The 26,720-nt window shown below is 42.1% G+C and overlaps 1 protein-coding gene across 10 annotated transcripts; it reads left to right on the top strand.

The window, feature by feature from the left end:
• On the top strand, nt 1-25,851 carry fgfr1a (fibroblast growth factor receptor 1a). Of its 10 annotated transcripts, none has more exons than XM_035165834.2 (19): nt 1-352; nt 556-611; nt 4,891-5,071; nt 10,057-10,299; nt 10,843-10,929; nt 12,006-12,178; nt 14,182-14,305; nt 15,165-15,355; nt 16,001-16,151; nt 19,933-20,129; nt 20,525-20,670; nt 21,010-21,131; nt 21,582-21,692; nt 22,803-22,993; nt 23,160-23,297; nt 23,384-23,454; nt 23,540-23,677; nt 24,294-24,399; nt 24,494-25,851. In XM_035165834.2, the coding sequence occupies exons 3-19, from the start codon at nt 4,918-4,920 to the stop codon at nt 24,668-24,670; spliced, it is 2,520 nt and encodes an 839-aa protein (XP_035021725.1). In that variant the 5' UTR covers nt 1-352; nt 556-611; nt 4,891-4,917; the 3' UTR covers nt 24,671-25,851. The 10 variants fall into 10 exon arrangements, with proteins under 10 accessions (XP_035021725.1, XP_035021732.1, XP_035021731.1 ...); XM_035165841.2 differs by having other exon boundaries at nt 23,175-23,297; XM_035165840.2 differs by having other exon boundaries at nt 19,933-20,123.
• Nucleotides 25,852-26,720: the final 869 nt, after the last annotated feature.

Below are 26,720 nucleotides of genomic sequence, written 5' to 3' on the forward strand. Positions count from 1 at the left end.
TAAGGGGGGGAGGTCTGGAGCAGCTTGACTCTCGTTGTCTCACAGCGTTTCTCTCTCCGACAGGAATGTCCTCGGTACTTTCTAGGGCTCACCGTAGAGCCGTCCTGTCCGTAGGAATACAACACGGCTGGTTCTCTGTGTTAGAGCGAGTTGGAGGAGTCTGACTTCTCAGTTTGTGGAGGTGAGGACACTTTGGTTTCATCGTGAGCGGAACGTGTTGGGGATAAAGGGGCTGAAGCACTGGCTGCTCTCCCGGAGCTGCTCCGGCTGGTCAGGTCTGCTCGGGGGGGATAAAGAAGCTTCTGGAGAAAACAGTCCCCCAATGTTTCAAAGTTTTTTTTTTTAATTAACTGTAAGTAACTATTTTTGTTTAAGTTTTTCCCGCTCTGTTGATTATCCGCTTGGTTTTGGACGCAAGGGGGGGGGGACGCACATTCTTTTCCTCTGCCGCTCAAGTTTGGTGAAAAATATTCGCAAACTTATTAGCTAAACGCTGATAGCTGGGAATACGTTTGTTCCGCACGTTTTAAATGTGGATGTACTGTTTTCTGGAAGTGTTCCTGCGTCCTGTCTGAGCCCAGCAGTCTGTTTCACAGCCCCCGGTCTGTGAGGTGAGTTCTTCTCGTTTTTACTCCTTGTCCTTTGATTTTCCTTTAATGTTTGCCCACGCCGAGGTTAGCTCATGTGCCGCGATGATTTTATTGAGAAACATCTTGTCCCGGGGAGAAAATGAAAAACGTGGCTTTTAAATGGACACGCATCTTATGGCTCACAATCGACCACCCCTTCTTGCTTATATAAATATTTGCTGTGCTCTGGAATTTGGAAAAAACTAATGTTTACATGAGTATTTTGTTTTCTCGTGGCCATGTTTCATGCGTGCGCTCTCTCAGCTTGACAATGAGAGGGTAAGGTGAAAGGCCTACATGTTGCCTGTAGTCCTGTTAAAACTGCCTACATTTTCCATCTAAAGTCATAACTTTAATTCAGATCGTATATCTGAGCTGGATCAATAGTTCTCACACCAGGGCTAAAACCTCCAAAGCTGCACATTGTGGACGTTATTCCTTTTTCTACCAAGGATCTTGGCCTCATGGATCCACTCCACGTCTTTCCACACTCTCTTTTGATATAAGTTGGCAGGAGTGTAACCATTTGTGTTGTAAGTCTGCAGCTTGATCCAAGTCCTTGTCTTGTGCATATGTCACAAAACTATCAAACGTGATCAATAAAGGTCTAAAATTCAATTAACATTGTTGCTTATTCTGAAATGTGGTGCAGCAAGTCCCTTATTTTGAATCCTCAGAGCACAGCTATCATTACATCTGTCCTGAAGTCTGAGGTCTTGAGCATTCAGACCATATGTTTTTTTAAATATATAAAGCTCCAAATGTCATGTCATTAGAGGGAGAGGGTAAAGAAGATGGATGGTTTAGAGAAGAACTTGTGATGTCCACAGGGACATCACAAGTTTTTTTTTCCTGAACCATATAATGGGAAGTGAGGAATAGTCCTGCCCTTTAATTTACTAGACTGCTCCCCTGGCACAGGATTGACACTAGAGCTGTATAATTCTGTTTATTACAGTTTAATCAATCAGAAAAAGTGTTTTTGTGAGTGTAAGTAAACGGGAGTCACTCATGGTTCATAAATATTGTTATTGTTTACTAGAAGTTGAGGTGCGTTTTTGGAATTTGATTTGCTGCGTGTCTGATAATTAACAAAATATATTAAGATACTCCACACTTCCTGTGTATGTTCATAACAACTCCAGATTCAGATCAGTTTTCTTTCTTGATTTAACATTCAGATTTGAAAACACACACACATACTGAACAGAGCTGAACTTACTGAAAATCGCCCTGGATCCGAGTGTCAACCAAATGGCACAGTGTCATATGGCTTGACATTAATTGTCTTTACATTTGAGTGTAATCTCACGACACCCGATCTCCATCCGTGGCACGCTGCTGGCGAACCACTGATTCACATTGTGAGGCTGCGAGGAGAGAGAAAAAGGTGTGTTTTTGTGAAAACATTAGCCTTGGGGGATAAGGTCTGATGCTCTTATCTCCGCTGAACTGCAGCCGTGTGCAGACGGGCCTGTTGCTGGCTGTGAGTTCAGACTTTAGCTGGGAAGGGGGCTACAGAATTCGGGAGCTGAGGAATTTTATGCATGGATGGTGGTGAACAGTAATTACGGTGCAGGTCATGTTATGGGTTAGGCTTGTAACCTTTTGTCTTTGTATAATGAGAAAAGCTAAATGTGTCTTGCATCTTCTAATCAGTTTAGTTTAACCCCATTTATTTGCCAGATTTTCAGAGAAATGTTTTCTTCTCTGAACGGCAGAGAGGACTTTACCAATGTGATTTTGTACATATTTTCTTACCCAACAAATTAGCTGAAACAGTTTCTTTTTAGCCAGAATGTTTGTTTTTGAAGTTGAAACTGTTATTAGGGTTATTTCTTAGTTCTTTCTTAACACATTGGAAATAAAATTGAGACACCCCTTTCCTCATAACGTTAAAGTTATGAGCTGGTGTCGGTCTTGGTCTCATTTGAGGCTTTAGACTTGCTTCTCGGTCCCAAGATACTTATATTACATTGGAAGTGAATAAATGTACACTTTTTTTTCCACCTACCTTGACCAATCAATTAATTGTAGCTGTTGTGTTTCCTCAATGTGTCTTGGGTTCATTCACTCATGTATTTACAGCTGTCCACTTATGATCAGCTCACCAAGACACTTGTTAATGCCAGCTATGAACTGGGCCCATCTTCATTCATGCCATTACTGTAACTCAGAAAGTGTGCTCTGTTACTTTGCTAGTTAAAAAAACAAAGTCAAAATAATGCTTCACCTGCTATTGTGTATAAAAAAATTCACATAATAAAATACAGACTACTTGGCAAGGATCATTCAGTTTTACTTCTTGCACCCTGCAAAAAATACCCATTTTACTATTGATTAAGAAATTAAAAAATATCAGTAAATACAAGTAACAGTACATTTTGATCAGTCAACATTGATATCTATAGAATAAATTGTATATGCCCATAATAATGATGATCATAGATTTTCCTTTTAATAATCGAGAGTAAGTTGGTGAGATACAAAGTGGGATATTTTAAAGTTAAAAAAAACATGTAATGGTCACACTCTTTCTAAGTTAATACAATTTCATCTTATTGTCTTATTTCTTGATCTTTTCATACAAACCGGTACATATGCAATAATCTAACGTCAGCCAATATATTAGCCTACTCATTTATCGTTTCAGCTTAAATAATAACAATCACTAAAATATGGGTCAAACATACACACAAACGGATAATGTTTTATGATTTATTACCATAACTTCTTCTAAAGTGAATGAACAGTGCTGTCGAGTAGTAGCTGCCTGTTATTATGTGGGTTACTCTGTTCAGACTTAACAAGTTCGAGTTAATCTTGCTGTGTGTATGTGGATAGTAAGACAAAGTGCAAGTATGTTTTTGTATGACAAAGCGTTGTGTCATACGTTAAAGAAGCAACTTCCTCCTGTTTCAATTATTGATGGCTGTTGAGACGGGGAACTCTGTCGGCTGCTCTTTGCTGTTCCTTCTGTCTGGCAGCAGGCAAACTTTTCTTGGAGCCCTCCCAAACACTGACTCACTGCATACAAAGCTGCAATGACCAAGCTTCTTTATCCCCCTCGGACCCCCCTGACCCAGCTCAGCTGCTAGAACACTAGACCATTCTTGGAAAGAGAAATTGAATTGGTTTTGAGCAGAACACAATGATGGTTTCAGTGATGATCGCTCACACAAGTGATTACCTCCTAAAAGAAAACACAGCTGCATCTGAACATGGTGTTGTGTGAAAACGTAAGCCATGTTGGGGTTGCTTTGACTCACATGTGACTCTTGTTGTGGTAGTCTAGCAGAATGGACTTGGATTGATATCTTGGATTCATTCTTGGTAATGTAGATTTCTTCTTTTCGGAATTCCCAGGTCTTAATCAAGATGAGTGAAGAAACTCTAATAACAGCATTTGTTTGACACTTCTTGGCAGCTCATGGGAGCAAATGGTTGCAGGGGGGGGGTCATTTTAGGCTTAGGGACCAAAACCAACTGTTAGGTGATAGATCTCTCAGCGTGGAAATGATGGGGTCTAGCGGTCTCTCTCTACAAGGGTGTCATGTGGCAGGCTGTAGTTTTTTTGGCCTTAAACAAATTCCTCAAGGGGGGTTATGGGGGTTAGGGGCAAGTGTTAATCTCTGTGGCCAGATGCAGAGGTGATGATGCGAGCAGATGTGCAAGTGAGGGTCACCCACTGCTCTCTGCACCGTTTCGGAGGGTACTGTACACCCTTCAACTCCAAAATAAAAATAAAGAAACTTTAAATGGCAGCGTGTGAGTGTGGTGACTGTCTTTTATGTGCTCAAACTTTGATGGCGACTCTGAAGTTTTGAAAATGTAATGTTTCATTCCAAAGAACTGAGCATGGCGCTCTTTATTTTCTTTGAGATATCAGAGTGAGGCTGGTGCTCAGGGGCTTCTTATCAGTGGTTTTGTACAAGCAGCCCTAAATCCTGAAGTTCCTACCTTGAACAGAATATCCTCTTCTTTTTAGACGAGGAAGGAATTTCCATGTCACGTAACACATCAGTTCAAAATGAGCGTACAGAGAATATATTCCACTGAGCAGCACATAGAAGGTTTTAATTGGCCCCGTTTCTGTCTCATATCAGTTTATTTTCCTCCAGCAGCTTCCTCTTTAACTTATTGCGTATCGTTTTTCTGACTGAAAACCACCTCATGAAGACATGAGGCTTTTTCACGTGGTCATGCAATTGTTTGTTTTTATTTATTTATTCATTCATTTTCTGTTTTGTTTGTTTTTCAGCTGAGCACTGCGAATGACCCACTGCTGATGCCCCAAAGGTCTGAATGGAGTTCCAGTCGCAGAGAAGCCAAAGGTTGTAGCTCCCTCAGCAGGATGCTGATGAGGCAAAGTTTACTTCTGTTTCTGGCTTTATTTGCCCAAATTGTAAGGACCCAGGGTCGACCAGCCAACACTGATGAAGGTAAGTTGGCTCTATAACTTGAAGCTACTACCACTGCGTTTGAACACTGTTTTTCTTAGTTTTGATTGTAGTATTATTAAATATGGTGTAACTCTTTGAACTAATAAACTTATTAAGTCTGTTTTATCTTGACTCTTGCCTTGAGAAACAGTCCATTGATAATCAAAGCTTTGTTCTTGGAGCAGGAATGTAACCCTAACACACTCCAGGCTTTGGTGAAGTCGCTCCTTTTGTAGCGTCACTGTTTCCACAACCAACTCCATTTGAGTCTGACGTTGTTTGAGTGAACTGGAATCTGTCGAATGTGGCACAACTCTGTTTCTGACTATTAGTTTTAAAAAAAACTTTCCCCCCTTTCCTGTCCTTACTGAGCTTATTCAAATCCCTGAACTTATTAGAAATGGGTTACTGAGAAAACTAACTTTTTTACAAAACTTTGTTCAAACCTTTTTTTTTTTTTTTGCTCTTAACAGGGACAGAACAACTCTAAGATTTTCTGGTTTTGGCTGCTACACAAGTTCAGTTCTGAAAAGGGGAATGAGGCACTGAAATCGAATCCTTAAAAATGTGTCTCTTGGATTCAGTCCAGCGGTGTAATAGCTGCCTGGGCTTGTGGGCAGATGGGTTTGGATGTTTACACTCTGCAGTCGGAAGTGGAGAGCAGCAAAAGAATATGATAAAGCTCAGCATTATAATTAGAGTAATTAAGCAAGAGGGTCTCTCTTGAGCTGTAAGCCCTAAAATAAACTTGGTGAGGCTGTGTTTAAGCCAACAGTGGGACAGGGAGGAGAAAATGACTCCCATGTGCAGCCCAAGGGCAGCCCCACTACCTAGCAGTCCCCGCTCCTCTCCTCCTTTTTGTAATGAAAAGGTATTTGTTGTCACTGAGAGAGGAGTTAACTGCCAGGGAAACTATAATTTAGCCTGTTTTTTTAAAAAAAGGAAAGAATATGCTACTTTAAGCCCCCCTATCCTCAAGGATAGTGTTTCTGAGGAGAATGTTTGTCTTCTAAGGTGAGCCATAAATTTTCACAGGGGTGGGGGAAGTCTGATGCATTTACACTCCACAGTTCTTAATCACCAAATGGCCAGGTACTATCTATGCGCCTCTGTGCTTTTCCTCCTGCTCCCCCGCTGGCTTGTGCTTGGGAATGCTACACTTTCCCCCCCCTACCTCCCTGCTGGGTGACGGATAGCTTCAGCTGTCGACAAACAATCACAGCAGAAGCATTTGGTTGCATTCCTCTTTGTCTTGGGTGAGGAAACAAAATAGTTATATGGAAATGGCCGTGTTTTATGCGCGCTTCATTGTTGGTCTTAGGAGGGTGTTGTTGTGTGTTGTTCACATAAGAAAAGAATATTCACTGAACAAATTCAGCTCATTGGATAATTCCAGGGGCCACATGCACAGCCATTCAAATGATTACAGCCCGTTTAACTTTTTGTTGTTGTGATCACAGATTGGAGAAACTCAACTGTTTTGTTTTTTTTATCAGAAACATTCAAACGTTTCTGTATATTTTTGGTTGTGATAGTGAAATGTCAGGCAGATATATCCCAGTGGATTTCTGCTGTCAGTCAGAGTAGCAGAGCCACTGACCCTTTAGTGTGTGGCTCATAAGAGTTGAAGCGGCCACAGTCCTGAGACGGACTCTTTTCAGAGGAAAAGCAGGGCCCCAGTGGAGCACAGCCTCGCTGACTCTTTGAGAACAGACTGTAAATTTAAGGGTTAACACCAGACCAATATAACATGCTGCCTGTCAGAAGTAATCTCAGCTGAAGGTTAACTACCATCATCTGTCAATTACATTATATTGTGATGGGGCAATATTATCCCTTATATTTTCATTAATAGTAGACCAAAGGTTATTTTATCTTTTAGTATGAACACTGGGCAACTGGAGGGCAACTTCAGAAGTAGAAATTAGTGAATGAATGAATGAATGAAAACTGACGCAGAGCAAATGGAAGAAGCAGCACAGCTTCATTCATTTAAAACATTCTTGTTTGTCCATTAAAGACATAATGTAAGTCTAAGTGTAGCTGAACTTGTTTGAATGACAGTGGAAGAGCTTTGCACTGCATAGTAATCATTGTAGCTCCCAAGTGTTAATCCATGCTGATTGCCAGCGGCTCATTTAGGAATGAAAAGGTCCTCCACTGGAGTGCTTTCAGGAGGGACACTCGCTCAGTGAATTTTTTTTTGGAGGGGGGCTTGCTAATAGGCATTGTCCTATTCTCTTGCTTCCTGCCAGTCCTGTCTTTTGTCTCTTATCAATCCCCTCTACACGTCACCCATCCTTTCACTCTGGTATGGTCAGATCAGCAAAGAAAACTTGCCATAGCCCCTTTTTCCTCTGTGTGCCACAGCAGAGCCTGAACCGGTCCGACTTCACTGCATTCAACCATCACTCCTGTGAGAGCAGGAAATCCCAGAAGTCATTCACGCGGCATATTGCTTCCTATCTTTTTCGCCAAAGTAGGTTCCATAGACTGGCGCCAACTCTTCCTTTTAGTTGATCTTGCATTTACAGACTAGTGACCTTTCCCCCCGGCCCGGGTTAAAAAGCTCTCGAAGCTTTCGTCTGAAACAACATTCTTTTCACGATTTATGTAATTAGGCTGATTATAAATGATGTCAATCAATTTTTCCAAATGGTTGGAAGAACACATGCAAGACCATTCCAGATGGATTGCTTTCTGAAAATATGGTTCTTAATCCAGTTATAGCAGCAGGAGGATTAACGGAGATGAAACCTCCTCAGCTCCAAAGGAAATGTTGGGAACTTGGCCACCAGCTCCATATAAAGAGATGAAAATAAATAAACTGAGTGAACAAAGTATTTTCTACACTGAGGGAGTCAGGCAAATTTGAGCTCTGTCTGTTTTTTAGACAGTGGCTTGGTTTGTTTGACAATATTTGTTATATTCTGCGTTAGTTCTTAAGTAGGTTGTCACAGAAGCACAAATGGCCGACAATAAAGCAACAAGCAAATTTTATGGCTTTTATGGGCGTTTTATGATGTCTGCAGCCAGATTAACAGCTGGGATGTTGACACAGTCTTATCTTTGGCATCTCCATTTAGAGGGCAGGGACAGAAACCACACATATACACACACACGCACACACGCACAGACCTGGTGTTTACGGCCGTGTCCAGGTTGGATAGCTGTAGCCCATCACTAAATGCCTGTTCTGCTTTCACCCCCTTTTAGTTTTGTTTTTGAGGAGAAAGTTGATCCTACCCCCCCGGCCCCTTTTCCTTCTGGGATTAAGGGCCTGTCAGACATATGTGATCCAGGAAATACCTTTACTAGGCCCAAGTGGGGTCACCATAGCAACTGGCACTAGAACCTGCCGCTGCAGGCCCTCTCCTGCTTGCTCCTGTGCACATGCTCACTGGCTCGCTCGCCCTGCTCTCTCTTCCCCCTTTATTGTGTGGATGCCTTTGTTGTGATGGTGGGAGGGATTAGTCAGGTTTGCTAGTGTTGTCCTGAGGTTATGCTATATAGATGTGCTTCCTGTTGTGAGGACGTGCACTTGCAAACACACAGTGAGCCCCGATTGATCCCATTTTGAGGGATTGCTCACCACTATGGAATTAGATTTTCGAGTTCAGGTTTTCTTGTTACAAAGCTGAACAAAGAAGGATGAGTCATATGACACATTTTTCAATACTTGTTTTGTAAAACACAAAATTACAAATACAATCTAAACAGACAGTTCACCGAACGCAGTACAATGCAGCTCATACATTATCAGCAATTACATTTGTGTAAAGGGTTTAATTCCCGATAGTCCCAGGGGGAATAGAGGCAATCAAAGGCAACATCGACATGACCTCACACGAGGGTGGTCTCACCTCTATATCGGTCTATGAAACTGCCCTTAAACCATGTAAATAAAACGATGGGGGAGGAATTCAAAACAAATATCAAGAAATACATGCAGAGTAATAAATACATATACAGGATAGGGAAGAAATGTACCAGAATTCCTTTCTAAGCAATATTCATGTGTCGTAACCATTTGGACACTAATGACACATTTTCTATTCCATTGCTGCAACAGGGGATTTCTTCAGAGATGCCACAGCACTAAGTCAAAGCTGAAGGGATTAGTTGAATATTTAGTTAGTCCACATAAAATAATAAAAGCAGCTATTTTGATGGTCTATTATTGATTTTGGTAAAAGGGCAGAATTAATTACTTGGTAGGGAGAATAAGTATTAATTAGCTTCCACAAAAGTCAGTTGACTTCATCAGAACAGTGTACAATGTGTGTGTTATTTTTTTTTTTTTTGCGTGTGTGAACCCAGAGGCCAAATATCAAGCAGGTTGTCCAGTGGCGATCTTCACCTTTTGTAATGAGAAAAACAACACCACAGTGATGGACAGCGTGTCAGAATAACTGAGTTACCCCCTCCCCCTCTCGGACTATGTAGTCATTTTGAACAGGGGGGCTCAGGTGTCTCACTCAGTGACGTCTCCCCTCTCTTCATCCCTCTAATTGAATTTCACCTTCCTTCCCCCAAGTACCTCTTTGCCTGCCTGCCTGTCGATGGGGCCTTGACTAATTTGGGATGCGATTTAATTTTTGGGAGAGGTTAAGCAGGCGTTGTGCCGAATAGGAAATCAGGAAAGCTCTTATCTGCTGTCTTCTGGACGCTGTTTCATGATTGAAGTAGTTTGTGATGTGTTTAATCGTAAAGATACAGCCCTTGTTTATGTGAGAGCACTTTGAACATTGTAGACTCTCTGTATCCCGTCAGCTACTGTTTATTCAACCAGAGATAAGATGCATTTTATTTGACTGGGAATGTATCCTATTGTGAATACCTTGTAGTATGTATTATAATTTGTTCCCATGATGTTGTTTTGTGTTCATGGGGGCTTGTTATTGTGTATTATATTTGCTAAGATTTGGTGTTAAAAAGCCGACTGAGCTGACTAAGCAGAACCATTTGCTATGTTTCCTTTGCAGTCTTTTTGGAAACACAAGCAGAGCTGTTCACGCTCTACCTTGGTGAGCGTCTAGATCTTAGTTGCTCAGCCAAGGAGCAACTCCATGCTGTCAACTGGACCAAAGACCACATGGTTGTAGCCGATGGAGAACACACACACCTCCGCAACGGCCAGCTGGAAATCAAGGCGGTGGAGCTGACGGACTCTGGTCTGTACGCATGCACCACCTTTGGCAACATCAGCCTCTACTTCAACGTCACAGGTAAAGGGCAGATAAAATGGGACTTTTACATTTTGTCACAGAATAATCACATTTCTGTCTTGATGTATACATGCATATACAAGCATCATTTTACCATCACAAATTAACATTGAGCAGTAAAAGCATTGAAAATATGTATTTAGGTTTTCTCACCTAAACACAGAGAAATATTGATGCTTTGATCAGTTTGAATTTTACTTTTTAAATGGTAAAAATGTTTATGTCAATGTTTTGTATCTTTGTCTTTAACATCACATGGTCTCTATGACCAGACAATTAACTTTTCACTATTTTCACGCTATGACGTTTTGATCACATTTGCGTGATCTGCAACCACAAAGAGTTAAAGTTGATTTGAAAAAGGTGTGAATCGCCTCCACTAGTCGAAGTCTGTGCATATCACTTAATGTACACACTGTACATACTGACCCTTCTCTTTTTATGTCTTTTTAAAAAGGATTTACTAATCACAAAATACTGCATGATCAGTATAAATGATTAATAAATTGTCTTTGACCTCACAATTGTTTTCTGTTTCACTAGTTGATCTGGCATCATCTGAGGATGATGATGAAGAAGAGGAGTCTTCATCAGAGGAGTCCAAACTGTTGGGCAGTCAGAAACTGCTGCGTAAGTGTGCTGATCTCTCACATTACTAATGCTTGCCCATGCTACTGTAACAAACGGTCATTACTCGTTCGCCCCAAAGTCACAGCTTATGACTAAGTGTCGTGGATGGTCAGTGATTTGAGCGCTTTATGATTCGTGCGTGTGCGTGTGCGTGTGTGCGTGTGTGTGTGTGTGTGTGTCCCCCATTTGGGTGAATGATTTCACTGTGAATCAGAGGGTTTTCACTACCCCAGTGACAGCTTTTATCCGAAGAACGTCCCTGTGGTGACTAACCGTGGTTAACCTTAGATATCTTCCAATTTGTCCAAAGAGCAATTAAGACACTCAGGCTTAATCATCCTGCTGCTACTGTCCGCTCTGCCCACAAAGAAGTGTGGCGAGCATTCCAATGTCCAGTCTGCTCCGAATCCCAGAGTTCCATCGCCCCCTGAAATTTACACAGCATGATATCACTCAACTGTGGCAATTTTGACGCCACAGCATCAAAAAGAAAAGGATAATTATTTTGAGAAACAACACACTGTTTTGTGAACATGCATGTGTGTTCTATGTGTAAAATACACAATTTGTTTTCATCTATTTCAAAGCCATAATTTTTTCCAGTTTATTTTTTTTTCTTCTTCATTTGAATAACTTAAAGACTTTACACAAGTCACCAAGGAGTGGACAACACCTGACCAAAACCATAAAAAAAATGTAAAAAATAACACGATACGTATATTAGTACAACCTTATCAACACGCCCAACAACCTAATTGGGTAACAAAATAATTGCATAATGATATTTTATGGTCACGTTTCATTCCAGCCCTCAGCCTCACTACATTTTCACCATCTATCCTGATATTCATCAAGTTCATCATTTCTTTTTGCACAATATCCTTCCAAAATAAAGTGACATTTATCAAACAAAATTTATCAATTTTCAAAACTCCACATAATCGGCTATAAAGAAAATATTTTTCCTAACTGTACTATCAAGTTAATAGTGTAACTCTGTTGATGTGATGGCCTGTTATTTTTCATCTATTTCAAAGCCAGAATTGTCAATCGTTTTTTCCCATATTATTCTTTAGCAATGGCTCCACAATGGGCTCATCCAGAAAAAATGGAGAAAAAGCTTCACGCTGTCCCAGCCAGTAAGACGGTGAAGTTTCGGTGCCAGGCCAGCGGCAACCCTACTCCTACTCTGAAATGGTACAAGAACGGAAGAGAGTTCAAGAGAGACCATCGCATCGGAGGCTTCAAGGTTAGTAATTATATTTTGTCGCAAATGTGTTCCCTCCTTTTTCTTCTAAGCGATGCTACACCCTCTTAAGCATTTCTTATTGAATCACTCTGAACTCATTACCTGCAAGTGAAGATGTGTCCGTGATCTCATCTCACATTATATCACTACACAGTCTTCCCTGGAGTAAGAAACGCTCTCTGCAAATGAAAAGCAGAAGCAAGTTTCATATTTAACCTGAGAAACAATGCAAGACGAAACACGACGCCACAAAACGGAATAATACCTCCAGGTGGGCAATCCTAGCCGCGCGCTTGGCTGAAAGATAGCTTTGGCTGTCCTCATTCTGCGTGTCAGTGCATCGGCTTTCTTGTAATTACATCCGCGCAGCAGTAAATTTGCCATGATACTTAGTGTATCGGTTATAAATCATGTGCATGATTACTCTTTTTGTCTGCATCTTTCCATTTCCAGGCGGGCAGTGTTTCCGATGTGACGTTAACTGCTGACAAAGTGCGAGGTTATAATGGTTGATAAGACAGTTTACACCAGTCTCTAGATTTACTCAGAAGAGGTGTGGCAGAGATGGGTGTGGACTCGATCTATTGTATCACCCTCGTTAACTGTAAATGATACCATGAGCCCTGAGAGACCAACAATTAATCAGTTTTTTTAACATAATTTCCTCTCGTGCACAAGAAGGTTATGAGGGCCAGTCATTGTATCAATCCACAACCTTATCATCCTAACACATAATTTGGTCATTATGTATTAGGAGGCTGTAGATGATTTATGTACCTTAGTTGAGACTTGTCTATGAATGGCTGTATTCACTGGCAGTTGCGCCACAGGTGTGGGATGCATGTGCACGTTCACAGAGACTAGGAAACAACCGTCTTCCTTTCCCCGGCATCTGCTCTTCCCGTCAATGTGTAGGCCAGTCCAGCCTTGTCTTGTGCTTCCCCAGCCCCGTCTCCCTCCCCAGCTGGGACACATTTAGGAGTTTCCTCTCAGCTGCCTGCCTCCCTTCCCTCCCCAAGCCCCCCACCACCACCACCCGGCCAGGCAGCACACTTAACCATCTGGCTGCTGTTTTTTTCAGTCAAGGTGCAAAGGTCTGCATCAGTGGCCAGGGACGTCTGTCATCCCTCCCACACTCTTGCTTTTATGGCCGGGCTTCTATTGTTCATATCGTCTGCATGGAGACGTGCAGGAGGGTGGGGAGTAATGTGGACCACATGTATATGAAGCCAAGCACAACACATCTGGCAGCCGGCAGCTGGACTCCCTCATCATGTTTTTGAGTAAATGAGGCAAACTGTATGGCTCGGTCTCTGTATATGCATGTTTGATGTTGCCATTGCCTCAGAGGTTGGTTGGTTGGTTAATCACACACTGCTGGTCTTGGCAGATTTATGGAAGAAAAATTATAATGTGTCTCGGGGAAAAAAAGAGCCAGACATCAGTTGGCGCTAATAAGACATGTTGGGGCACATGTATATTAAACATCTACCCGTTTTCCCTTTGGTCTTTGTTAGTAGGGACAAAGATCCACTGTTAAAAACATTGGGTGGTGTCACAGGAAGAGGGAGTGGTGTGTTATTTTGTTATTATCACATCACACATCATTGAACTGAGCTGTTGCTTTTAAGATAAAAAAAAAAAAATTCGCTGCACTTCATAACGGGATCACGGGTGCAGAAAAAAAGCTTCTCAGTTTTGCTTTGCTCATTCTTAGCATTTCAGTTATGGACAGGAAGTAAAACGAGCTGCACAGACAGATTAGGTGTTTTGGTGAAGAAATCCACAGCCACCAACAAATCATCTGTTCATGCAGCTGCAGTTTGTACAATTACCAGTTTGATAAAGTCCCTCAGCCTGACAAATCCAACTATAATTACCTATTTAAAATATGAATTGCACTATGATCACTGAGTTCTGTCTGAACTGTGTGATTTTTGGTTATTAGGTGCTGTTCTAGACGTCAGCCACTGAAACCTTTGTCGTTTCCTCCAAATGTTTAGGTCCGTGACCACGTGTGGACCATCATCATGGAGTCTGTAGTTCCCTCTGACAAGGGAAACTATACCTGTGTGGTGGAAAATGACTATGGCAGCATCAATCACACCTACCAGCTTGATGTAGTCGGTGAGTATTAACTGATATGTTTTATGATTTGCCAGTCAAATATCGATTATGGTTCAATCACCTGATTTCATGACAGCTGTCTTGCACCAGTATATCTTCCTAACCAATCAAATGTGACAGTTTTTTTTGCTCTCATGTTAGGTGAACTTTCTTTTTATCAGCCATTTGATAAATGAATCCTGTATTGTGGTTTTATAATGGGGTTATGCTGAGGAGAGAGGTGATTACTCCTCAAGGAGCTGACCCGTGACTCAGTCTAACACCACTGGTCTTAGAAATCGCGATCCCACTTCCTCTGTCACCGTTCTCCCCTGAGCTCTGCCATGACCTCAGAAGTCGAGAACCTGATGAACTGTGAGGTCGCAGCAGTGACAGGAGAGTTTTTGTCACAAGTGCTTACAAAGGTCCCCTGGGACTGACTGAGTTGAAACTCTTGGCTCATAAGTTTACATTGGAGAGTTATCAGTCATCACCAAGGAGACACAAGAACATTTCTTTTCTCAGTAACGGCTCCAAATGAGACACTTACCTTCCTCGACCATTTACTGTGACTTAATCATTACATAAGCAGCACATAGCTGAAGTAGAAGCTACTTTTAAGTCTCCACATTTAAAATGAGAAATTCTAATCTGTAACATGTTAAATTGTCAGAACAAATTATACAGCCCTCTTTATTTACCATCAGCTCTGGTAATTTCCAGTAAAAGCCTTCACGTGACAGAGGTTTTATTTGTTTTATTTTTGAAAATAGGTCAGCTGTGTGTACATATGACACATTGTATGTGTTTGTTATTAATATTACACGTTGGCTTCTCTACACCAAACTAACATTTGTGCACCTTTTTGTTTGTGTTGCAGAGCGGTCTCCCCACAGGCCGATCCTGCAGGCTGGTCTACCAGCTAATCGTACCGTAGCAGTGGGCAGCGACGTGGAGTTCGAGTGCAAGGTGTTCAGTGACCCGCAGCCTCACATCCAGTGGCTGAAGCACATCGAGCTGAACGGCAGCCGCGTTGGTCCTGATGGTTTACCGTATGTCCGCGTCCTCAAGGTAGGAGCTCACTCTGACCGGTCCCACGCCCAACTTCTGCATGTGTTTCTACAAAAGTAACAACTTCGGATTTAAACGTTATCATAACCAATGCTGTAAATGACTCAGTAATGTGCACACTTCTGTGAAGGCCAAAAATATGATTTGGAGGGAATTTTTATACACAGATTTCCACATTATTTCCTGAGGAATTGGTAGAAATTTCTCCCAATAACCCCACACAAATGTAATGGGTTCTTCTATGCCTCGTCCCTCCACCAAGCTTGGCACACAGTTCAGTTCAGTACTTTTTGCACAACAGTATTTGATCATTTGTAATAAACGTTAGGGTAACTGAAATAACCTACACAAACCAAAGATATTGTGTCTAGAGCCCGGCCGATTTATCAGTCGGCAGATATGAGCCTTTCAGACATATCAGTGTCCATGTTTGCTGATAGATGCACTATGTAGAAAAGATATGCATTCATGTTAAGCTATCATTAACATTTTATTTGTATGTCTTCCAGTATATCAGTTTAAAAAAACAAACAATGTTTTTACTCTCTAATATCGACATCAGGCTCCAAACAGCCGTATCGGTCGGGCTCTTATTATGTCTGCTTCCTTTTGTCTTTGCTGCACATGACTTGTTTGTATTTCCAGCATTCTGGGGTCAATAGCTCGGACGCTCAGGTGCTGACCCTCTACAATGTGACTGAGGAGGAGAGCGGAGAATATATATGTAAAGTGTCCAATTATATAGGAGAGGCCAATCAGTCGGCCTGGCTGATTGTCACCAGATATGAGCCCACAGGTAACCACCACCACCACCACCAGGCAGCAGCACAGGGATGACACAGTGGAGGCACTACTGGGACCACCTGGAAAAAAAACTAGGGCCATATAACTCGAGACAACCTCAGCTGTTTCTCTCCTCCCTCCCTTCGTTTCTCCCTCCCTCTCTCCTGCCTCAGTGCTCCTGACTGTAAATGACGCTATGGAAAATTCCCAGCAGAACAGTTGAAAGTGTTCGCTCTCAGGTTTATGTTGGACCCGCTCTCATTCCTGCCCCATGCCTGTGCCCTCCTAATAAGGGCCTCTCTTGCCATCCTCTTCTATTACTCTCGCTCCCTTGCCCTTCAAAGTCGTCAGTGTGCGGCTCACAGACTCTCTCTCTCTCCTTTTTGTTTTTTCCAGCTGTCCTCCTCTACTTACCTATGTTTCACAGACCTCCTGTTGTTTGTCTGATGCTCACATAGTTGGCAAAAGTGTGAGTGAGAGTTTTGAGTGTGGCCTGTTCTGCTGCGGAGTTTTCCATGTTGCCCATCTCTTGCATGTAGAGATGAGACTGAGGTATTTGATGTGGTGATGGGGTGGACCAATGTGACTTAACCTAACCAGCTCCTCCACTAACGGATACTGGAGGGCTCTTCCTGACAGAGTCCTCTCCTGGGGGCTCTCTGTGGTACCTTCTTGGCAGATGGTTTTGGATCGTGGAGGAGAACGCTCCTCTGTCACCCTTTTCTCTCTTTCAGAATCCTTTACTCATGGTTCTCTTTCCCTCTTGGGCCTCTTGTTGGGTCTGCTTCCTTTGTTATTTTCTAGACCGCTGGCCTTAACACCACGGACAAGGAAATGGAAGTCCTCCAACTGAGAAATGTGTCTTTTGATGACGCTGGGGAGTATACCTGCTTGGCGGGCAATTCTATCGGGTTCTCTCATCACTCTGCATGGTTGACCGTTTTTGAAGGTATCAGTAGTTCTGTCTCTTTTCTATATTTTCTACCATTTCCTTTTCCAACTCCAGCCTGGCTGTCCCTCTTCACATTTTCCAGAATGAGGTCTTTTCTGACTTTATTTCTGTAAAGAAATTGTGAACGGAAGCCAGGGCAAGTTATAATTACTAAACCCTCCCCTCTCCCTGTGCTCAGCATGGCTCCTGCTCCATCTCTCTAGATGGATGTGCACTAGGCCATGCTCTGCTGTTTCTTAAATGAAATCTCAGAATGCCAAACAACCCATTAGGCGTCTTCCTACCTGGTTAATCAATACAAATAAATCAACATATAAAAAAGAGCATTATTTTTAAAAACGAGCTCATATAGATGTGTACTTAATTGTTTAAGCCAAGTAGATTATCAGGAGGTAGAGCGGGTCGTCCACCAATTGGACGCCGGTGGTTCGATCCCAGGCTCCTCCAGTCTGCGTTTCAGTGGGCAAGACACTGAACTGTGTGTGAAGTGCTATGTAAAAGTGTTGTTTGGCAGCTCTGATCAGATTTCACTTTGAACTTTCTCCACTATTCTGCTCTATAATTGGTGTTTGCATTTGATTCGGTGTGAAGCTGATTTCCTTTGACAAGCGCTACAAATGACATGTATTACTGATGTCATTTCCTGCTGTGAGCACAGCGGCTGGCTTTGATAATTGGCTCGCTGTAGTGGATGTCTCTCATTCCTGAAGGTTGGAATGGGCATTTGTCCAATTATCATGCTGCTTGTCAGTCAGCCTCCTCGCACAAGTGCAGCTCACTTGTGTTGCTGGTGTTGGTTTGGGGTGGAACGGCACACTTCAGTAAGTTCGGGGACCCTTGGTTTGGGATGAATTGTTCTACTTGTAGTTGCTTTCAACACAATAAGTTGCGTGGTATAATATCCCACTAACATAAGACAACAATATTCCAGCGATTTTTATTATGTAATATTTATAAATAAATAAATGTGGATCTAAAAAATGCAAAACCAAGGAATAATTTCAGGCTCTGTAAAATCAAATGAGAAGTTAGAATAACTCCAGAATTTATATCTACTACTGAACAAAGGTTTGTGTTTCATAAATAAAAATGTGCATTGAAAGTATTTATAACAATGCACCAGGCAGGAATGACAGCAGTTTACAGCAGGAATTAAAAGGTATTGTTAAACATTATACTAGATGTGATTTTTAAAATGTATAAATATAAAGTACAATTAACTAAAGCATAATGAAACAAATAGTAACTAAGGCCATCGGTAGATTTATGTAAAAACAGATTCATAGTTAGTTCCTGTTCTCAAAACCACATCCCAAGCCAAGCTATGTCCCGAACTATCTATTTCACCTAAATACTGAGTCCGTTACCCCCCCAGTGTTGGTATGAATAAACGTTGGTGTTTTCATTGAATGGGAGGAAAAAAACAAGATCTGAATTGATTAGTTTATTTTTACATGTTAGCAGTTTTATGATATAATTTAACTCATAAATATGTTGTTTACATTACCAGCACCAACACACAACTCTTTTAAAAATACAATATGAAGGAAATGATAAATTAGACATATCAAACAGTGATTTGAAGTACCCATATTTTGTCAATTTACAGGTTTATTATTTTAACATGGGAGTCAACCAGAATAGATTTATTTACGGTTACAAGGGCGATGGCTCCGCCTCACCAATTAATGTCAAGCTAGCTGATTGGCAGACATGTTACATGTTGTGTGATTTTGACGCTTAATGTTAAAAAGCAAAGAATACAAACGAGGTGTTCTAGGCTCTTCAGGAGCAATGTCTTCTGTGTGACAGCTTTGCTGTGGACTTTTTACATTCACAAAAAGCGATGATGCACTATATTAAAAAAAAACGTAAAAGCATAATATGGGGACTTTAAACTACTGTATGAGCTCATGCTTTGAAGTTAGACCTACATTTAGACATGAACTGTGAGCTGGATTGTTGTAGAAAATTATTTTCAGTGTTTGAAACCGTGTGTGTAAAGTGTTGATTGTTTAAAAGTCAGATCCTTTGCACACTGATACACACTTAAACTTAACCATTACTTACTAACATAAGCAAATCAGATATATATGTTTGTAATTAAAACATTTTTCTAAATCAAACACTGTTAGCTTGTGTACTGCAGAATCTGGGTTTAGTAGTGATTCAAAGAGATTAGGTCTGCATCCATCCTAATACATTTCAGTATTATAAAGGCATTTCTCCGTCCATACTAATACACCTGATAAGTACATTATCATTCACATACCCTGGGCTTGTGCGCATTGGTTTAAACAGGAAGCAGATTGTTAACCATGTTGCTCTGTTGAAGAAAATACAAAGAACGAGCAATGGTAATGGTGAAAAGTAAGATGAGGGATAAGAACCAATGAGCAAGTGAATGCATCCTCATTTCCAAACTAAAACTGCAAAGCAATATTTCCACACTTCTTATTGTAGGCGCTCGAAAACTGTGGATTCGTGTGGATGGAAGGAGTAAATGTTACAACAGGGATGCGTAGTAAAACTAATATGTAATAGGGGGGATGGAGCCTATGACCACTTCTCACTCAGACAACAAATGTAGAGCTAAACTGTGCACAAGGACTTCACTTCCAATAAGTGTCTGTGTCAAAGGCTCTGGTTTTTAACTGTGGCAGCTGTGTGTGTGTGTGTTGTGTGGACCAGTTTTGTGGACCAGTTTTGTATTTGTGTTTCTATGTGCGTGAAAGCATGGGTATGTTTGGTGTGTTTGTGTATGTAAAAGTGAGTTCATGCCTGACAGCTGACCCCACCCTTCCCTGCCCCCTTTCACCTTGCGTTCCCCCCCCTCACCTAGCTGTTACACACTACCCACCGGCCAGCCACACCTACCTGGAGGTGGTCATCTACTGCGTGGGTTTCTTCTTCATCGCCATCATGATTGCCATCGCCATTATCGTCAAGATTCGCACCTCCTCGAAGAAGAGTGACTTCAACAGCCAGCTGGCTGTCCACAAGCTGGCCAAAAGCATCCCTCTGCGCAGACAGGTAACAGAAAGTAGATAGGGGGTTTGGAACATTTATACCTTTTCACCTCTTCTTTCTGCCACCTCTCAGAATTTTATGAATTCAAAGTTTACTATGTATTTGACTTGTTTAACTCCCCTACAAAATTTCACAGCGGCTAATCGTCTCATAAAACTAAAAGCGTGAGTTCATAAAGCTTTTCAGGTTGATTGTAGAGACTTGAGATCTTGTGCAGAAGGTAAGTTTCCAAGGAATGGTTAGACTCCATGGGCAGGGCACATCAGAGTGCTGTGGGTGGGCTTTACATATATATATACTTATAGATATTTAGATTGCATTCATCTTCTGAACTCTGTTGACTAAATAAGCAGCTGGTGTCTGTTTCATTATGAGGGGAGTAATTTCAGTCTTCTTTACCTCAGGTGTCTGTGGACTCCAGCTCCTCCATCCACTCTGGAGTGATGCTGGTTCGCCCCTCCCGCCTCTCTTCCAGTGGATCTCCAATGCTGTCAGGGGTGTCAGAGTATGAACTGCCCCAAGACCCCCGCTGGGAGCTGTCCCGGAGCAGGTACGTGCTGGACAACAGCCTAGTGGCTAGAAAAGGATCTTCTGAAAGGAACAAAATAGTTATTCTGCTTGGGACAGAAGTTCAAAGATTATTTCACTCATCCTCAAAAAACACATGTAGAGGTGGTTGTGCAAGGCAACTTCTACATTATGTAGTGTTAAACTAGAAGGGTGCTCGGGGAGCACATGCATCCGGCTAGTCCTCTCTTGCCAATAAGAAACATTACCTTGGAAGTAGAGCATCAAAAATTGCCAATCAAAGTGCCAAACTTTATTACACACATAATACAGACTCCACTGATTGTCAACTGTTGTCTCTTGTGTTTTCTTACCCTCACAGACTTGTTCTCGGGAAGCCGCTGGGTGAAGGCTGCTTCGGTCAGGTGGTGATGGGAGAGGTGCTGGGTCTCGACAAAGAGAAGCCCAACCGGGTTTCCAAGGTTGCAGTGAAAATGTTGAAATGTAAGTTGGATCTCAGTCATGTGAGTGTGCAGTCATTATGGATTGACGGATACTGAGAGTAATTAGATCTGGTGGATCAAGTTTTCAGAGAGGAAAAGTCTTGTGTAGAATTTAATGGACGCCTTAAGTCCAGGCTCTAGGAAAACGTCTCCCACACTGATGAGCAGACACTAAGAGACCTTGGATCCCAGCCACCATGCAAATGAGGGCAGAGTAAAAATTTACGAGGACCCTTGACATCCCATATTAAAGAAGTGTTTATTCAAATGCACAAATGGAGTGAGGTTGCAGAGGAAGTAGTTGAAGTGCCTTTCCCAAGGGAGCATTCTTCAAGACAAACGGGAGCCAGACTCTGCAGGAGTGTACATCCTCTTCACTGTGATGTTTGTGAGTCCTTGTTGGAACAGCACATCAGCTAATTACTCATGATTTATTTCCTTCTTCCTGCAGCTGATGCCACAGAGAAAGACCTGTCGGACCTGATATCAGAGATGGAGATGATGAAGATCATTGGCAAGCACAAGAACATCATTAATCTGCTGGGAGCCTGTACACAGGACGGTAAGACCAGACACAGGGGGGCCTGCTGCTGACCCTACCAACACACACTTCTGACCCACAGCGCCACATTGAGCTTGAGAAAGCATGAGAAATGATTCTGATGCCAGCTTCTGATCTCATAGTTTGAATCACCCACAGCTGCCACCATTTCTCACCAGTCATCCCTGATGCAACACCTTGAAGTTCCCCTCCAGCAGCTTATTATGTTAAAACTCTCCTTTGTTCCTCGAAATCACATATGCCAAAGTTATGTCAGGAAAAATTCCCCTGATGGGCTTTAAATGGCTTAAATCTAACTCTACACTTCCCTTCCCTGTTTTGTGACTGGGATCTATCATTGTGCAAACATGGCCCCGCCCCTGCTCCCTGTCTGCTCGCCCCCCCCCACCCTCACAGCCCCACCTCTAGCTAACAAGCTTTTTCCAGCCATTGAGCTGGACAGGATTGGTGTCTTAGGTTTGTGACATCACAAACCCTGACTGTCTGAATCAGTTTTTTTTTCCCTATTCAAACTCAGCCATGTGGCGTTGACTACTTATTTGTCTTTTCATACAACAAGCTTAAAATGGGCACGATAACAAGTTTAAAAATTAGATTTTCACTGAGGCGGTACATTAAGGAAAGCTAACCTCTAATGACCATGTGTTGAACATTACTCTTTGGCCTTCACACTGACAAGTAACGTTTTTCGTTCCACCTTTACCAACTGTTATAACTTTGAAATGCACTTATCTGTTGAAGTATTTATTAGCTCTACCAGTGAGTACAGCTCATTTCCATTTGCTTGGCTGTAACCCCAGATCTTAAACTGTTAGCTGGACCTGTATCAAATTTTCACATTACGTCATGTCGATTTTCACGACTTTGTGACCTTTTTTGCTTCCATCAGACATGTTTTCAGTTTTTAAAATAATATTTCATAATGAGCACATTGCTTTTACTGCATAATTGTCCTGCCAGCACCAAGTGATATTCAGATCTTTGCTGCTACTGTTACTTTTTCCTCAGTACTTGTATCAGCACTGTTCTGACATACTTCAGATGTATCAGTTTAGTCACGTGGCATTGTTTTAAAGTGATCTCTTCTAACATTGTTTTACTTGTTTCCAGGTCCTCTGTATGTGGTAGTAGAGTACGCATCCAAGGGCAACTTGAGGGAGTACTTGAGGGAACGACGCCCACCAGGCATGGAGTACTGTTACAACCCAGACCAGGTTCCTGTGGAGAACATGTCCATCAAAGACCTGGTGTCCTGTGCTTACCAAGTGGCTCGAGGCATGGAGTATTTGGCCTCTAAGAAGGTAACCACAACTTACAGCTATAGACATTCTCAGCCAGTCTGTGACTTATACACAGTCAACAAAAGCAGCAGCACCTCTCTGAAATTGTTTTGAAAAAGAGTTTGCACTCATTATTGAGAGATTATTTTTTTGTATTTGACACATGGTTTAATTGTAGTAATGTCAGTCTTTTTTTGTACAGTGCATCCACAGAGATCTTGCCGCCCGCAATGTTTTGGTAACTGAGGACAACGTGATGAAAATAGCTGACTTCGGGCTGGCAAGAGATATCCACCACATTGATTACTACAAGAAGACCACCAACGTGAGTCCTCCTGTCATTCCATTAATGTCACTTATAAATGTGAAAATGTGCTGTGGCTGGTTGTAACATGCAGACCTCTCCCACAGGGTCGTCTACCAGTCAAGTGGATGGCTCCCGAGGCTCTGTTCGACCGAATATACACACACCAAAGTGATGTGTGAGTATTACGAGCCCTTACATTTCCAATTCAGTCTTGTTGCAACGTGAGGAAGACATTTATTGGTGTGTGGTTCTGTCTGCAGCTGGTCATTTGGGGTGCTGCTTTGGGAGATCTTCACCCTGGGAGGCTCTCCATATCCCGGCGTCCCAGTGGAAGAGCTGTTCAAGCTGCTGAAGGAAGGTCACCGTATGGACAAGCCCTCAACATGCACGCACGAGCTGTAAGGGAACATTGCACACCTACAATCCAACATGTTTGCATCACTGTTTTCTCTCTTTATCCTTTTCTCTTGAATTTCCTGTTGAAGAAAAATCAAATAACGTAAATAAGTGACCAAATTTAAATGTGCCATTTTGAAAAAGATCTTTCAGTTCACTAGGCATAACAAAGTGTGAAATGATAACTTTCAAGGCCATATCTATGATAAATTTTAACTTGAATAAAAGTTGCATATATAAACATTTAGTTCACATAAATCTGAAAAGAGATGGTATTTGAAGGAGTCATATTCTGCTTTTAATAGCACCAGACAATCTGCAAGACTAGAAAGTGAAGACAAAGCATCGTCACTGCCGTGTCTCATGCTTGCCCCCTAAACATTTTTATTTATATTACCCTTGTTCTTGTATATCAGACAAATTCCAGGTTACTTAGCAACGTAGGGCTTAACCGGACTGTTTGTGTGAAGGGAGCTACGCATGGAACATAGATGACATGGATTTGTCTGCTCCTCACATGAATTAAACTTTCTTTTTCAAAGTTTTTATTTTTTAGAAATTCAATCAAAGATAATCAAAAGCAGAAAAGGTTGACTTTGATGCTGTGAATCTCTGCAGGTACATGATGATGAGGGACTGCTGGCACGCTGTGCCCTCTCAGAGACCCACATTCAAACAGCTGGTAGAGGATCTAGATCGCTGCCTGGCCATGACGTCCAATCAGGTCGGTTTTCCTCTCCTCAAATGCAGAGATTAAGTAGAAATGTCTGTTTTTGGATTCAAAATATTGATATTCTTTTCTCCTTTTGTGCCTACAGGAGTATTTGGAGCTCTCAGTGCCTCTGGACCAATACTCCCCCAGCTACCCCGACACCCGCAGCTCCACCTGCTCCTCCGGCGAGGACTCTGTCTTCTCCCACGACGCTGGAGCCGAGGAACCGTGCCTGCCAAAGTTCCCTCCCCACTCCAACGGGGCAGCCATTAAGAAACGCTGATACCTCATCTCTCCATTTAAACATTGACATTGACATTTTCTCCGCTCCCTGCCTCGTGGGGTAGGACTCTTCCCCATATTCCCAGAGATGAAGCTAAAAAAACACTGGTGCTCTGTGAGAAAGGAGCTCTGAGTCACCTTGCAGAACTTGTTGGATCACACGGACTGAAGTGTGCAGCAGTTTTCCCAGCTCTCAGCGGTGACAGTGTTTATGGGGCACTCTGTATTAATGGGGAGTGGCAGCTTGTTGGTGTCAGAAAAAAGGAGCAGACACCCACTCTTCTCTCCACTTGGACCCTTCCGTGGTTCAGAAGAATGGAAAGGACCCACTGTGATCATATCACACTTTTGTTTTTGTTTTTTTCCCCTCTATGTTTTCATCAGTAGTGAAGGACTATTCTGCTTTTCAGACCAAATCCAGAGAAAACACTACCAAGGGACATAGAGCACCACGGTTCATTGCATCATTCAGTCTATTCTTGTAAATACAGTTAGAAAATTATAAATATGAATATATATTTACACTGTACTCTTATTTTTAATACCATAATTGCTTTATTTTCCTTTTGTACAAGGTGGCTTTCGTTTTGATCCATTTTTGAATGTAGTCATCAGTAGGGGCAGTTGTTACATGAGAATATCTTTAAAATTGCTGAGGATCACATGGCCAGTCATCAATGGAAAAAAAAAAAATGTATTGGGTTTTGTATTTTTTTTTTTTTTTACTGTAAGTGCTTTTCACGACACAACCTGCAATACAGTGCAAGTCAGTGTTTGGGGTATCTCTCAATGAAAAGAGATGGATTTAATGAAAATGTTGTGTGTGAGTTTGCGACTGTGTGTGTGTGTGTGTGTGTGTGTCTGTATGCTGGGTCCATGATGAATTTTTTTTTTTCTCAATCAACAAGTTAATTTACTTCAAGGATGGTCACAACTGTAAATATTCCTGGTTGTACACCATGCTTGTTTTTTAAAAAAAAAAAAACCTGAGTAATTTGCTTCCGTCAACGTCATGCACTTCCACTGTGCATGCCTTCCATGTGATAAACTTTTACTGTAAATGCTTTAACAGGAGTTGCGTTTACTGCCATGCAACTTCTGATGAAGGGTTGCAGAACACGTATGTCATTGTAAAAAAAAAAAAAAGGATTACAATTAAATAAAATGCTATCGAAAAACAAACCGACAGAGCTTTCAGATCTTGAACTCCACTCCATAAACGGGTCTATAAATATCCTGATTTTCATGTTTGTGATGTAAATCATCTTTACGGCAATGGCCACTTCAATCCCCCACCCATTTAACACGGGTTGCTGGGGGCTGATTAAATATGATAATGCGATGCTGACATCATAAGAAATGTTGGCGAGCTTGCAGAGCCACAGCCGGCAGTAAACATGTAATTTATGTCCGTGTGAATGGCTTGGCAAGTGCTGGTGCAACGCTTCCATCAATCAGTCGCACCAACCTTGATGCCTGTGTGTGGCTCTGGCTTCCTGCCATTGGCTGATGCATCACCTGGATTGCAGTCTCCACGCAACAGGCTGAAATCAGCGGTGCGACCGGCTCTCGACCCTTTTTAAAAGTCGGCCTTTGCAGCTCAGGTCAATGCAGTCGGCAGTCTGCATGTACTATATTACAGCAGGGACGGAGGGCAGCTTATTAAGTAAGTCGAAGAACAGATCGTGTCATTTGTATCCCAGCAGTCGCATGAATCACGCTGCTGGGATTTGTAAATGAACACCAGCGGCACATGTCATGGCCTTCAGGGATACAAGGTCACGTCTGTCACCTCCAGATTCCCAAGCCACACTGCCAAGGATTCAGACAAACACACGCAACCTTGTTTTTGGGAGAAATATCATCCACTCCTGGAAACGGGGAGTAATAAAAAGTATCATGTGTGCGCCGTGGTTCAGGTGATGATGAAGAGCTCTTATTTAAGAATAGAAAGGACAGGAGAGGCCTTGCTTTATAACCTGCTAATGGTGCGGAGCAGCGAGCAGAGGTGGTGTTAGGTGGAGGGTATTATCTCGTCGGACAGATGGCAC

Source organism: Hippoglossus stenolepis, chromosome 9 (genome assembly GCF_022539355.2).
Source record: "Hippoglossus stenolepis isolate QCI-W04-F060 chromosome 9, HSTE1.2, whole genome shotgun sequence".
NCBI lineage: Eukaryota > Metazoa > Chordata > Actinopteri > Pleuronectiformes > Pleuronectidae > Hippoglossus > Hippoglossus stenolepis.